At 36.0% G+C, this 14,156-nt stretch overlaps 1 protein-coding gene across 1 annotated transcript in view; it reads right to left on the bottom strand.

Annotated features, from left to right (window-relative positions):
• Window positions 1–563: 563 nt before the first annotated feature.
• TRDN (triadin) overlaps window positions 564–14,156 on the bottom strand; it is a 291,637-nt gene continuing 278,044 nt past the window's right edge. The window contains 5 exon segments of the mRNA XM_078055860.1: window positions 564–647; window positions 649–791; window positions 2,557–2,589; window positions 6,395–6,424; window positions 6,902–6,928. Of these exon segments, the coding sequence (XP_077911986.1) occupies window positions 564–647; window positions 649–791; window positions 2,557–2,589; window positions 6,395–6,424; window positions 6,902–6,928 (317 nt within the window).

The raw sequence follows: 14,156 nt of genomic DNA, 5'->3' as shown, positions 1-14,156 counted from the left end.
ATTATGTTTTTAACTTATTAAACATCCTGGCCTAACCACATTCATAACTTTGGCTAAATAATTCAGCCTGGAATGAAGAACAATATTCTACAGAATAACTGAGACTTGGGACTGCCTCCAAATTAAACTCATATTTAATTAGCGTAAATGAAAACTTAAAAGTTCTTATTCTTAAATAAAAAACAATTGATAAATTTGTTTTGGTAAGTTCTGTATGTCTTTTTATGAGCAGGACACACTGGCTTACCTCTACTATCTCCAAAATGTAATTACAACCAGGGATGAAAACCAAAGAGAATGAGGCAAAGATGGAAGAAGGAAGGAGGGAAGGAAGCAGGGAGAAATGTTGATTTCCTTTTCTTGGGATTTTTGGAATCCAAGATGATCATGTTTTAATGAGCCATTCTGAATTATAACTTTCCCAAGGATGTCTTGCCCCAAACAGGACAGGACAAAACAAACTATAGAGCCCATTCACCTGAGTGCTGGCGGTGATGATCTTCGTACTAAGCTAAATCTCTGATGGGAAGGGACAGACTAGCTACCTAGTTACACTTGACAGGTCAAGCCCTCAGTTCAAAACACATTGTGAAGATGACTGAAATTGGAGATGTTCTAGAAGTTGGCTGACTTAAGACATGAATCATCCCTGAAAACTTTAGATTCCACATTAAGCTCTTCATCCTGCTGAAACCGGAACAAGGAGAGACAATGTGATGCTACAGGTACCACCCGCAAAATACCTGGTTTCCCATGAGAAACAGTCTTTTCTGGTTTCACTATGTCTTGTTCTGAAAACAATAAAAAGAAAATCTTTTCAGATGTTTAGAAGCTTTGTAAATTAACGTATGGTGATTTTTTTTTTTTTTTTCTGTTTCATAGGCCAGTGAATAACAGACAGATTTCAACAAATGTGTCCATGGAGAAAAACTGTGTCTAAATTTTCATGTCATTTTAATTTATACGAAAAACTTAAAGGTTTCCTTTGCATGAAACAGTATACCAAGAATTCTTATTTACATTTAAGTACTTATAATTTCCAAAGTATAGGTTGTAACAAAGCATAAATGCCAAAATATAGATAGCAAATATATATTACTGAAAATATTTAAAATTTTCTTGTCAAAAATTATTTTGACAAGATGAAATTAATGTATATACTATGTATTCGAGTTTTTTCAGATGAAGTTCAAAAAGAAACATTTATGTATGAAAAAACTGGAATCAATTAAATTACCTGCAAAATTGTGGTATTTTATAATAATAACTAAAAGTTTTAAATGGCATTAGGCCTAAGTAGAAGTTTTAAATGGTATTGGGCTTCTGGTTTAAAAAAAAAATAAGGAAAATGCAAAATGTTTCCATCTGGTAACATTCATCTGCAGCAAAAAAAAAACAAAACAAAACACCAAAAAAATACAGTCAGGAAAATAAATCATAAGACAGTACTTAGGGAGTGCCTGGCTGGCTCAGTCCAAAGAGTGTACAACTCTTGATCTCCGGGTCATGAGTTCGAGCCCCATGTTGGGTGTAGACATTACTTAAATAAATAAAAAACTTAAAAAAATAAATAAAAATTAAAAAAATAAGACAGTACTTAGGCATTTATAAGTCTTGATACATTAAAAATATATTATTTTTAAGAGCAACTAGAATCAAGCTTATGATCAGTTGCTGGGTAAGCTTTGGTGAGAATTAAAGGAGCAAGATGGTAATGTATGTATATCTAAACTTGGATTCTTGAATTTGTTGATATTGAGGAATCCTGCTGTGTAACTTTTTACAATGAGGAAATAGTTTCCATACAGCTTGAGGGTTTTTTTTTTAACTTGCCTCAGGTCAGTAGCTAGCTGGTACCAGCGCTAGGACTTAAACACTAAATAGCAACATAAACTTGGAAAGGTCACCCTGATATTAGGTCAGTGTTACCTCTTAATAAAATGATCGTTAGTCTGGGACAATTTTTTAGTGGGAGTTTTGAGTAAATCAGACATGGGCAGAATCCTAGCTCCAACATTTATTACCTTGAAAATCTTGGACAAATAACTTATTTTCTGAATTTTGTATATTGAACTGTTTCCACAGACATTAAATATGGATAGTAATTGTCCTGTCGCATGTCTCTTATAATGATATATTGGAAATAAAAATCCTACGCTATTTCTAAGCTCATAATAGATGTCTCATAAGTTCTTGTCATTTTTCTCTTCAAATCCCAGTAGTCTATGATTCTGACTCTGCTATGTCATTGGAAATAAGCCGACAAATTAAATATGATCATACTAGGGTTTGATGGACTCCAAGAGATGTCTCCTGAAACCTAGAGTGTCTGCTGCGGTCCATTTAAAAACATATTCTAGATGTTCTCACTTACAGAATATCCCCGTTCTCAGCTAATCCAGTCCTGTGAAAGCATACTGAGCAACAAAGCAGGAAAAATAATGAGGCTCTGGGAGACTCTGTAAATCTCCAGTGGTGGGTGTGGTAAGTCTCTTTTAGTTCTAAAATGAAGGCAATATCAGTTCTGTGTCTATTTAAGAATAAAAATATTTTTACCTGGTTTTAAAGCTTCCTTTTTAACTCGTGACTCTAAAGGGAAAACAAAGGCAGAGATTTTATAATCTGAAAAAATAAACTAGAGCACAAATTCAATTCTGGAAATTATTTTATTTTGTTTACCATAATTAAAAAGGCAGAATTTTACTAAAAATTATTTCAGTTTCCTGCTGGTTTGTTAGTGCTGGTCTATTAAACATGCAGTAGTTAATATCATGCAACCTACTTATCTGCCATTAAGCTGTTGCTACTGCTAATTGATTTCAAGTCGAATTTCCTATGTTTTCTCAAGATGATTATTGTGGAGTATAGTTTCAGTGTCAATATAAATGATTTGATGGCAGGAATAAGAAGAGTATTTTTGAAATATATTTGAGTACTCATATGATTTAGAAATTTAGACAAATAGTGTTATGGCTTGAATCGTATCCCACAAAATGATATGTTGAAGTCCTAACCTGCCATACCTCAGAATGTAATCTTATTTGGAAATAGGATTGTTACAGATGTGATTAATTAAGGTAGGATGAGGTCATACTGGATGGAGCAGGGTGGGTCCTTAATTAATCCATCTGACTGGTGTCCTTATAAGGACAGGAAAAGAAACAGAAATAGACACACACAGGGAGAACAAGTCTATGTGATGATGGAGACAGAGCTTGGAGTGATGGATCTACAAGGCAACAAACAGCAAGGATTGCTCACAAACACCAGAAGCAAGAAGAAACTAGGAAAGATTCTCTTCCACAAGTTTCGAAGGGAACATGGCTCTGCTGACATCTTGAATTTGGACTTCTAGAACTGTGAGAGGAAATGTTTCTTGTTTTAAGCTACCCAGTTTGTGACACTTTATTCCAGCTACCCAGGGAAACTAATAGATTTTGATACCAGGAGATGGGTTGCTGCTGTAACAAATACATATAAATGTGAAAGTGGCTTTGGAATTGGCTGATGAGTTGAGACACTTGTTAGAGGAAAAAAACAAAAACAAAAACCTACATTGCCTTGAAAAGGATATTGGCAGAAATATTGACAAAGTCTATTCTGCTGAGGACTCAAGAAAATTAAGAAGAGCTATAAAGAAAACCTCTGACAATTTAGAAAATATGTATACCCTCATCAAATACATATATCAATGACATGTTGCTGGAAATAAGAATGTTGAATGTGCTTCTGGTGAGGTCTCAGAAGGAAATAGGGGACATGTTATTGGGTCCTGCCTGGGTGATTTTTGTTATAAAGTGGCAGAGAACTTGGTTGAATTGTGTTCCTCAGTCGGGTGGCAGTGAAACCATGCCCTATAGGGTCAATGAAGTTGAAACTAGCAGAAGCTTGTTTTTCAGAGAATGGTTTCCTTTTAGTTAGCTATTATGTTTTTTCAGACTCCACTAACAGATCCACAAGTTGTCTCCATAGAGGCCTGGACTCAAGGTCAACTGATACGGTTCCAACCTATGAACAAGCAAGGCTCTGAATTTCTTCCTGAGATAACAAGCCTAAGACCCCATCTAGGTTATACCAGCATTCAGAGCATGCCCACAGTCCCTTCTCCTCATCCTAAGAGAACCTCCTGACATCAGGGGCTGAATTTTGCCTTCTTCTGGTGTTAAGTCTCCATCCCAAAGTGAACATGAGATGGATGTTACATATATGTTTGCTCAGTGCACATGCTCCAGCTTCCTCATGAATAATCATCTTTTCCCACCCTTTTCATCAATATGTATGTAATCTACTACCCTGAATTTCCCCTTTAAAATCCCTTGCTTCTTAACTAGGAAACTGGAAGATGGTCTTTGGACCTCAGTCTACCATCTCTCCAGGTTGCCAGCCTCTTGAATAAAGCAACCTTTCCTTTGCAACCAACATTTGTCTCTGGAGTATTGGCTTTCAAGCTGTGAGCAGCCAAACTTGGGTTTCAATAACAGAAGGTAGAATTTGTAAGTGAAGAACATGGATATCTAGCCAAAGAAATTTCCAAGTAAAGTGTGGAAGGTGCAGCCTGATCTCTCCTTGCTGCTTATAATAAAATGTGAAAGGGAAGATAAATTGAGGAGTGAAGATAAATTGAGAAGCAAGAGGAATCGGCACTTGATGATTTGGAGAATTCTCCACTTATGGAGACAGTGCACCCTGGAGACAGGGCCAAGAGAGTGACTGGACAAATTTGCAGATACAATCTACCACCTCAGCAGAAGGCAGGAGTAGAGATGTAGTTATGAGGAAGGATCTGTGGAGGACCCTCTTGTCCAATGGACCCTCTTGTCCAATTGGATCATCATGAATTGAATGCAGAACTGGTCATGTTTTTGAGAATTCTATGCAAGTAAAAACAATGCGCCTGACAGAAATAGAGAGAGAATGAAATGAAGGAATAACAACTCTAAGAGCAGAGTCACAGATTCAAAAACCTGGGTTGATGGGAACTTCTTGGGTAGAGAGGACCAGGCTGTCACCCAGGTGGGCTAGAAAGGCAGACCCACCACCCTACCAGGCCCGGAGGACTGTGTATTCAGCCAAAGAGGATATCCTCAGGTCCTGACATCTAATGGAATTTTCCCCGCTATGTTTTGGATTTACTTGGCGCACATAATTCCTTCTTTTCCTTTTATTTTTTTTTCCCTTTTGAAATGGGAATGTCTAACCTAGCCTGTCCCACTGTTTTATTTTGGAAGCAGATAACTTGTTTTCTGATTTTGCAGATGGAGAGAAATTTTCTGCAAGAAGAATCATACCCTGGGTTTCACCCATAAATATTTAAGATGATGAGATTTGGACTTTGAATTGATGAACTGTTGGACTTAGTTGTTGCTAAAATGGTTATGACTTTTAGGGATGTTGGAATGAGGTGTATGTATTTTGCTACATGTGAAGGACATGCATTTTGGGGGGACCAGAGGATAGGCCTTTATGGGTTGAATTGTGTCCTCTCAAAAGATGATAGGCTGAAGTCCCAATACCCAACACCTCAAAATGTGACCTGATTTGGAAATAGGGACTTTACAGGTGTAATTAGTTAAGATGTAGTTATATGGTAGTAGGCTGGGTCCTTAATCTAATATGTCTGGTGTTCTTACAAGAAGAGGAGAAAAGACAGAGATAAAGACACAAAGGAGGAAGATGTCCATGGAATGATAGAGGCTGAGATTGGAACACTGCAATTTCAGGCCAAGGAACACCAAGGATTGCTCACAAACACCTGAAGCCAGAGGAGGCAGGGAAAGGTTCTTCCCTCCAGCTTCAAGGGAATCATGGCCCTGCTGATACCTTGATTTCAGACTTCCACCTCCCCGAACTGTGAGAGAATAAATTTCTGCTGTCCTAAAATACACAGGTTGTGGTATTTTATTTTATTACAGCAGCCCTATCACACTAATAGTTGGGAAACATGAACCAAAGTTTTAACTGTTTTGAGAATCAGATTTCTGTGTGTTCTTTTTAAAAAGTTCTGCTGCATCCTGCAGCCCTCAGAAATATTCATCTCACTCAGGTGCTCCCCAAAAAACAGAAGAATGAGAGGAGCTGTTTTTCTGACAGGATGTCTGTGTCCTACAGTAATCAGCAAAAATAGGGGTTTTATGGGACTCAACTCAATTAGTCAATTGCTTCTTCTGAACCAGATCAATTTCTCTCTCTGCAGTTTCTCCTTTGTAAGTAGAATTTTTTCTAGGAACAGGTGGTATAGATAAATATGTATTACGTTCATCTTATTTTAAAAAGTTGATAAAGGATAACATTTTTGTATAATATTTGCACTACGACACAACATTGGCAAAGAGGTAATATGCTACCATTATAAATATGGAATGCAAGTATGAATCTCTACATAAAATATACATACCTGGTTTCTCTTCTTTTTTTACTTGTGGCTCTAAAAATATAGGTGAACATTAATAATGATGATTATATAAAGATATTTTTTCTGTACTCATGCATATTTCTTTACATATCATTCATTGTTTTTAATCTGCCACATTAATTTTCTTCTTTTTATGAATCCAACAAATTGATACAAAGTTTCCTTATTATCAATCACAGTAAGAATTATTTGAGATAAAATGAAAATGTGAATTAAGATTTTATGAGAAGTTAACAAAAGGTATTGGTTTGTACCTTCAGTGAACAAAAGTTGAAGAAAAATTTTAGCATAGCATATTCTCAGAAACACAAAGGATATTAGAAATATGGAAGATATTAGAAATATGAGGATTTTAAGCACATTGTCTACACAAAATAGTTAAGCCTTTGACTTCAAGCAAAATATTCAACTATGAAATCAGAGGATGAGTAAAAGCATGCGTTTAAGATTTGTTTTATTTATTTATTTTTTGGCATGCATATAACATACGTGGAGGCTTAGGCTTGACTTCTTTGCCTAGAAAAAGTTTAAAAATGATTAAAGACCAGGTCAATAAATTGTTATTGAATTGACATTGAATATGATAGAATATTACATATTTGAAAATCAAAATAAAACAATAAACTCCAACTATTGTACTTTATTTAAGTTCTACAGGATATGTAATTTAATGTTTACACAAAATCACTAATTAAAAAAATCATTTTTAAATAAAAAAACTCTTAGTTTAATTTTATTACATCATTAAAAATAATTTGCTCGCAAAGTCTTGTGTGCAATGTTAAGTTTTAGGTCTAATATTAAGATAAAACACATAATTTTATTTTGAGAAATTACTTCTAACCCTTTATTGTTGAAGATAAAAAATATAAGACATACTGTTTTCTTTTTCATTAATATTATTAATGTTATCTGTCCCAGTATAATATATTAAAAATGATTGCTACTGGGGCGCCTGGGTGGCTCAGTCGGTTAGGCGTCTGCCTTCGGCTCAGGTCATGATCCCAGGGTCCTGGGATCAAGCCCCGCATCGGGCTCCCTGCTCCGCGGGAAGCCTGCTTCTCCCTCTCCCACTCCCCCTGCTTGTGTTCCCTCTCTCGCTATGTCTCTCTCTGTCAAATAAATAAATAAAATCTTTAAAAAAAAAAAATGATTGCTACTGAATTTGAAACTCCAGATGACTAGAAATATATGCTTTTATTGCTTTTTGGATCCCTAGTAAGGACTGGCAAATTTTTTATGAAAGATCAGTGTATATTTTTGACTTTAGGCCATATGATCTCATTCACAACTATTCAACTATTCTGTTGTAACAAAGAAGCAACCAACAACAATATGTAAATGAATAGGCATGGCTGTGTTCCAATAAAACTTTATTTACAGAAAAGACTAGTGGTCACTCTGTAGGCCATTGTTTGTCAAACTCTGCCTTCTCCATAATCAGTTTTAATTTTCTTTATTTTTTATCTCAACAAAGATTTCAACAGTAAACAAAAGCATCTTCCTTTGATTCTATATTCCCTTATAAATATCATCCAGTACCTTTCCATCATTGTTCAACTCAACTTCCTGCGAATGTCATCTTTACTTGCTTTTTCTATTTCCTGACTCCCATTTAATTATTAATTCACTAAAATCTAGCTTCTATTTCCACCATTTTATTTATCAGGTCTCTTTGGTCAGCAATCCCCCCCTACACGCACACACTTGCTAGTACTAATAGATATAACTAACTATATCGATTACTTTTTCCTTTTTAAATTCCCACTCACTTGACTTCTTGTGATTAGTCCTCACACTTAAAACTATAGAAAGCAGATAAAATATGTAAAGCACTGGCTTTAAAGATATTGGACATAGACAACAAAGGACAGTGATTTTTAAGTGATGGAAAATAAATGAGCTGTGTTCTACGATTGTCCCAGCTTAATGCCTTAAGAGAAATATAAGGCCTTAGTGAAGGAATGGAGCTGAATTGATGAGATGGACCTGGGAGTCTGGAAAGGCCAAGACAGCTAGAGAGCCCAGGTCAGAGTCATGTAAAGCAGAGAGCTGCAGAGAAAAGAAGAAAGAGAGAGAGAAAAAGAGATAGAGAAAGTTCTGGGGATTTGTGGAAGGCCCCCTTAAATCTTCAGATGAGCACTAACCAGCATAGGCTTACAAGGAAACTACCTGAGGCCAGGGAAAGAAACAATGGAAACAATACTGTGGTTCTTTATAGTAAGCATTGAAATTGGGTAGTGTCAGTCTTCCAAGTTTGATCTTGATCTTCAGTATTGTGTTGGCTGCTGTGAGTTTTTTTTCCATTCCACATAAATTTTAGAATCAGTTTGTCAACATTCACAAAATAACTTGCTGGGATTTTGATGGAAATTGCACTGAATCTATAGACCAAGCTGGGAGCAACTGACATCTTAGCAACATTGAATTTTCTACTTCCCAAACATGCAATCTTTCACCATTTATGTAGAGATTTTGATTTTTTTATTATTTTTCATAGGAGTTTTGTTCCCTTCACTTTTTATTTGGTTACCTTCTACTTAGGGCTCAGCTCAACCATCTCCTCTTCAGAAAGACTTTTATCTAAGGTGGTTGGGCTGCATTCCCCTTTTATGCACCAATATTATTTTTTAGATCTTTTGATAATTGTTAATCACAATGTACTATAAATATTAACTTGAATGAATACCTTCCCTTCTAGACTGAGATATCGGAAAACAGATAATGTTTATCCATCACTGAATCCAGGCAACTGGTGCAATACCTAATACATGATTACATAGCATGCACTCAATTATAGTTTGTTCATTAGGTAAATAAATGAAATAATTAATGAGAACACGAGAAGGTAAGTAAATGGAGAAATGAGTCAAGAAAAATGAAGTTAAGAAAATGTATGAATTCAGGAATTACATTAGAACACAAAATGAATGTTAAAATTATTACATACTTCCTTTGACTTGGCATGACAATCCAGCTCTCAGCTTTCTAGTGCTCAGGCAAGGATAAAAAGTGCAGTCAATTATAAAATTCAAAATGTTTTAAAATATAAATAAGTTTTTAAAGAGAATTCCTGGCATAGCAATTCCTGGTACTGTTACCTAAGATGAATTTGTTATATGTGTTCTCAGGGGGATAAAATAGTATAATGTAGTATAATGTAATAAATAACATCTTAAAAAAATCCCAACCATAAATATGTAACAGTTTTTACAGGATTCCACCCTCTGCTCTCACCATGGACCAGTTACACTATACCAAGCCCAGTTTGATAAGAGAAATGTTATTTTGGGCCCAATCAGTGTGGCTCAGGTGTACAGCTATGTACTCTGCCTAAATGTAAGGATAAAAGCAAAGTTACAGAGACTCTCTGTAGTGGCATTTGGAGTACTGAATGGTCATGTTTCTTTCTGAGAATCTAATAAATCTATTGACATAAGCCTAAGAAACATGCATGAATACACATTAAAAACACAAACACACACAAATTATGTGCAAATATAAGATTGTTCAATTTTGCCCTTGATGGCAAGCTAAATTAAGAAAATCTTGACTTGAAAGTTCTACTCATTCCTACAATCAGGTTGTGATAAATACTGCATAACTATTTTATTTCCATGAAGCTGTTTAATTATGAAATCAGGATTTTGGGGTTGTTTTTTATTTATTTATTTATTTTTTAAAGATTTTATTTATTTATTTGACAGAGAGACACAGTGAGAGCAGGAACACAAGCAGGGAGAGTGGGAGAGAGAGAAGCAGGCTTCCCGCCAAGCAGGGAGCCCGATGTGGGGCTCGATCCCAGGACCCTGGGATCATGACCTGAGCCGAAGGCAGACGCCTAACGACTGAGCCACCCAGGCGCCCCTCAGGGTTGTTTTTTAAAAAATATTCTATTTATTTATTATTTATTTATTTATTTGAGAGAGAGAGAGATCACAAGCAGGGGGGAGGGGCAGCGGGGCAAGCAGACTCCCCACTGAATGCAGAGTCTGATGCGGTACTCCATCCCAGGCACCCATGACCTGAGCTGAAGGCAGATGCTTAACTGACTGAGCCACCCAGGTGCCCTCAGGGTTGGTTTTTACATGCTCTTTCCCATATATATTTATTTCCAAGTTCATTTCAGTTGCAGCCTATATTATCTCTCTAATTATTCTGCTCTTCTCTTTACATTCTGCCTTATGGATTTGATTGTGTTCCCCCCAAAATTATGTTGAAGTCCTAAGGCTCAGTACCTTGTGAGTGTGACCTTATTTGGAGATAGGGTTTTTGCAGATATAATTAAGATGAAGTCATTAAGTAGGGTGACTCTTAATCTAATATGACTGGAGTCCTTATAAGAGAAGGAGAAGAGACACAGAAACAGACATGCATAGAGAGAAGGATGATAACGTGAAGACATACAGGGAGAATACCATGTGATGACAGAGGTGGAGATTTGAATGATGTTTCTACAAGCGAAAGAACACCAAGGTCGGCTGGCAATTCCAGAAGCTAAGGGAAATGTATGGAACAGATTCTCCTCCAAACCTTCAAAGAGATCATGGCCCTGCCTACACTTCGTTTTTGGACTTCTGTCTCTAGAATGATGAGAGAATAAATTTCTGTTATTTCAAGCCACACAGTTTGTGGTACTTGTTACCACAGCCCTAGGAAACAAATACACTCTGCCAGTACTTAACCCAGCCCACCACTGCTTCTCCCCGTAATTACCATGAACATCCAACCTGGTCATGAAAACGTAGGCTTTCTCCCCTCACTCTTCTTTCAACTTTGTAGCCAGAGAGATTTTCTAGAATGCATGTACAATCATTTCACATATCACAGCTCAGCCTAAAGCATGGACCGTCTTTGTGAACTCCAACTGCCTCTGCCTGGTCTGTGAGGTTTTCAATGAATCAAATTGCTGCATCTCATTACCCTCTTCTCTCTCTCTTCACTGTTTTGTACTCTATATTCAAGCCACACTGAAGTATTTTATTTCTAAACACTAACTTAAAGTGTCTTTTGTCTCTGGACTGTCTTATATATTGATCTCCCTGTCTAGAACATTCTTCCTCTTTTTAATCTGGCTGAATATCATTTATTATTCGGATATTATCCAAAAAATAAGATAGCTTTCCCTTAATCCCTCAGACTGAGTTGGGTGCACCTTTCATATTCCAATAGTATTCCCTCTATTTATATATTCTAGCTCTAATAGTACTGTATTGATGTGTGTTTACTTGATTATCTCCTCCAATATCCTCTAACTTCCATATAAGCAAGAACTGTAGTGCTTCCAAAGCTTAGCATGGTTCCTGACATATTGGAATTTATTAATAAATGTATGTTGACTAAATTAAATGAATATCTACTATGCAAATATGTTATACCAGCAATTGAGTGCAAATCGGGACTGGAAGCCTCTCACCAGAAGCCTGCTGGGGTAGATGCCTCACTACAAGGCTATGAGACCCTTGTTGCTGCCAGGTTGGAGGCTGACCTAAGGAAGGACAATTATTGTGCTCCAAACGGGTAAATTAGCTAAGGGAACAAAGTTACACTTTCCAGCAAAGATACCTCAAACGCGAAAAAAAAAGAACTGGATATAATCAAATGTTCAGTCCAGAAAGTCGTAATAGATGGAATTTTTAAATTTAAGTCACACTTCATTTGACGTTCTCATCAAGATTAACTTGTTACTTCTAACTAATTGAGGTGAACGCAGTAAAGGCTATGTACTGGTAATCCTTTTAAATATTGTATGGGATGTGAATAATAAATTTTAAATTATTCATGCAATGATTAGGTAACCGTTCCAATTGCCCCTGATATCAAACTCTAGGTCATGACCCTAGGACTAAGTCATCTTCAAGAGTCACATATGTTTTCTATGTTTTCTACAATGAAGAACAAGTATGCCTTGCTCAATGGGTATCAATTCTTTAAGATACAGGTAAAAGCAAACAAACAAATATCAAAAACAAAGAAAAGAGAGCAATACACATCCTTGTGTTATTCCATTGGATATTATATTTTTTGATGTATCTATTATTTGATCAGAAATAAATTATTTCTGACATGGTAATATATTATTATCTAACATACCAATAAATTATTTGTACAGATTTTTGACACTCAAAGAAATTTTAGCAGTCAGGTTTTATGTATGAATCAATAGCCAAAGTCTATATGGAATATAGATCTATATAGCTTGGTGTAATAACAATTCTGACCTAAGAAATTGTTAATGTGAATAATGTCAATAAAGGCTTTTAAATAATCTGCTTTATAACAAATTTTCATGTTGATTAATTATTTAACATTGATCAATAATGGAATAATTTCATTTAATTATTTTTTTAAAGATTTTATTTACTTATTTTTTGACAGATAGAGGGAGAGAGGGAGAGAGCACAAGCAGGGGGAGCGGCAGGCAGAGGGAGAGGGAGAAGCAGGCTCCCAGCCAAGCAGGGAGCCAGATGCGGAGCTTGATCCCATGGCCTTTGGGCTCATGACCTGAGCCAAAGGCAAGTTAATCTTGATGAGAACACGCTTAACTGACTGAGCCACCCAGGCACCCATTTAATGATCTTTCTAATTCACATATCATAAATACCTTTAACATATTTTAAATATATATTTATCAAATAACTATCTTAATTCATTAATGAAGTAGCTTTATCTGTGCACTATGTTTATCTTAAACTCTCTAACCACCTCTACAATATGATAGATATGCAGCAAAACCAATCAAAGGTGTCCTAATGCCTGCTCATTAATGAGGTCATTTAGACTGTAAATTTCAAAACTAAGAAAAGTAAAATTCACAAGCAGAAGTAGGAAACTGAATTTTCATGAATTTATTCAAAAAATTCATAATTTGATTAATATCACAGAAATGTCCTCATTATTGGCTCCAATGAGCAAATTAGTTCCCTCCATATGGATTTATTATACTTTAATTTAGTCAAGACAATGCAGATGAATATCATAACATTTGAATGTTGTAAAATGCTTAAATGCAGCATTATTTTAGGCGTATAATACATATGAAGATCTTGGAGAATTTTTACTTAGATAATCTAATAGAGTATCATTAAATAAGACCATTAAATTTCAATATATGATAAGAATTTGATATAAAACCAGTAGGATCTTATAAATTTTATAACATATAATGAGAGAATTTTAAAACTGGAGGGATCTTAGAAATCATCTTGAATATTTTCTTGTTTTCCAAAATAAACATACCAGGCTTCACAAACGATACAGGGTATATGTGTGTTATGTTTCTGTGCATTTTCCCTCTGAGATACCCTTGTCAGTCTAGGTCCTAGAGGAGTGGTTCCCAAACTGGGGTTCCTGAAGCAGCAGCAGCTGCACCTGGGATGTTAGAAGTACAAATTCTTGGGCTTTACCCTATACCTACTGAATCAGAAACTTTGGGGGTGGGGCTCAGCAATTTGTCTTTTAGCAGCTTTCTCAGGTAATTTTAATGACCACTTAAGTGTGAGAACTATTGTCCTACAGGGATAAAATAAACATTTGCCAAGATAGAGTGCATACTAGACTGATTTTTTTTTTTTTTTTTTTTTTGAGAGAGAGACAGTGAGGAGGCTCACATGCACATGTGCATGGTGGGGGAGGGACAAAGAGAAAGGGGGAGAGAGAATCTCAAGCAGATTCCCTGCTGAGCCCCAAGCCCAACGTGGGGCTGGATCTCACAATCCTGAGATCATGAACTGAGCCGAAATCA

The sequence above is a fragment of the Halichoerus grypus genome, chromosome 9 (assembly GCF_964656455.1).
Source record: "Halichoerus grypus chromosome 9, mHalGry1.hap1.1, whole genome shotgun sequence".
NCBI lineage: Eukaryota > Metazoa > Chordata > Mammalia > Carnivora > Phocidae > Halichoerus > Halichoerus grypus.
The sequence above is the reverse complement of the archived record's forward strand: the minus strand, read 5'-3'. Positions and strand labels throughout refer to the sequence as shown.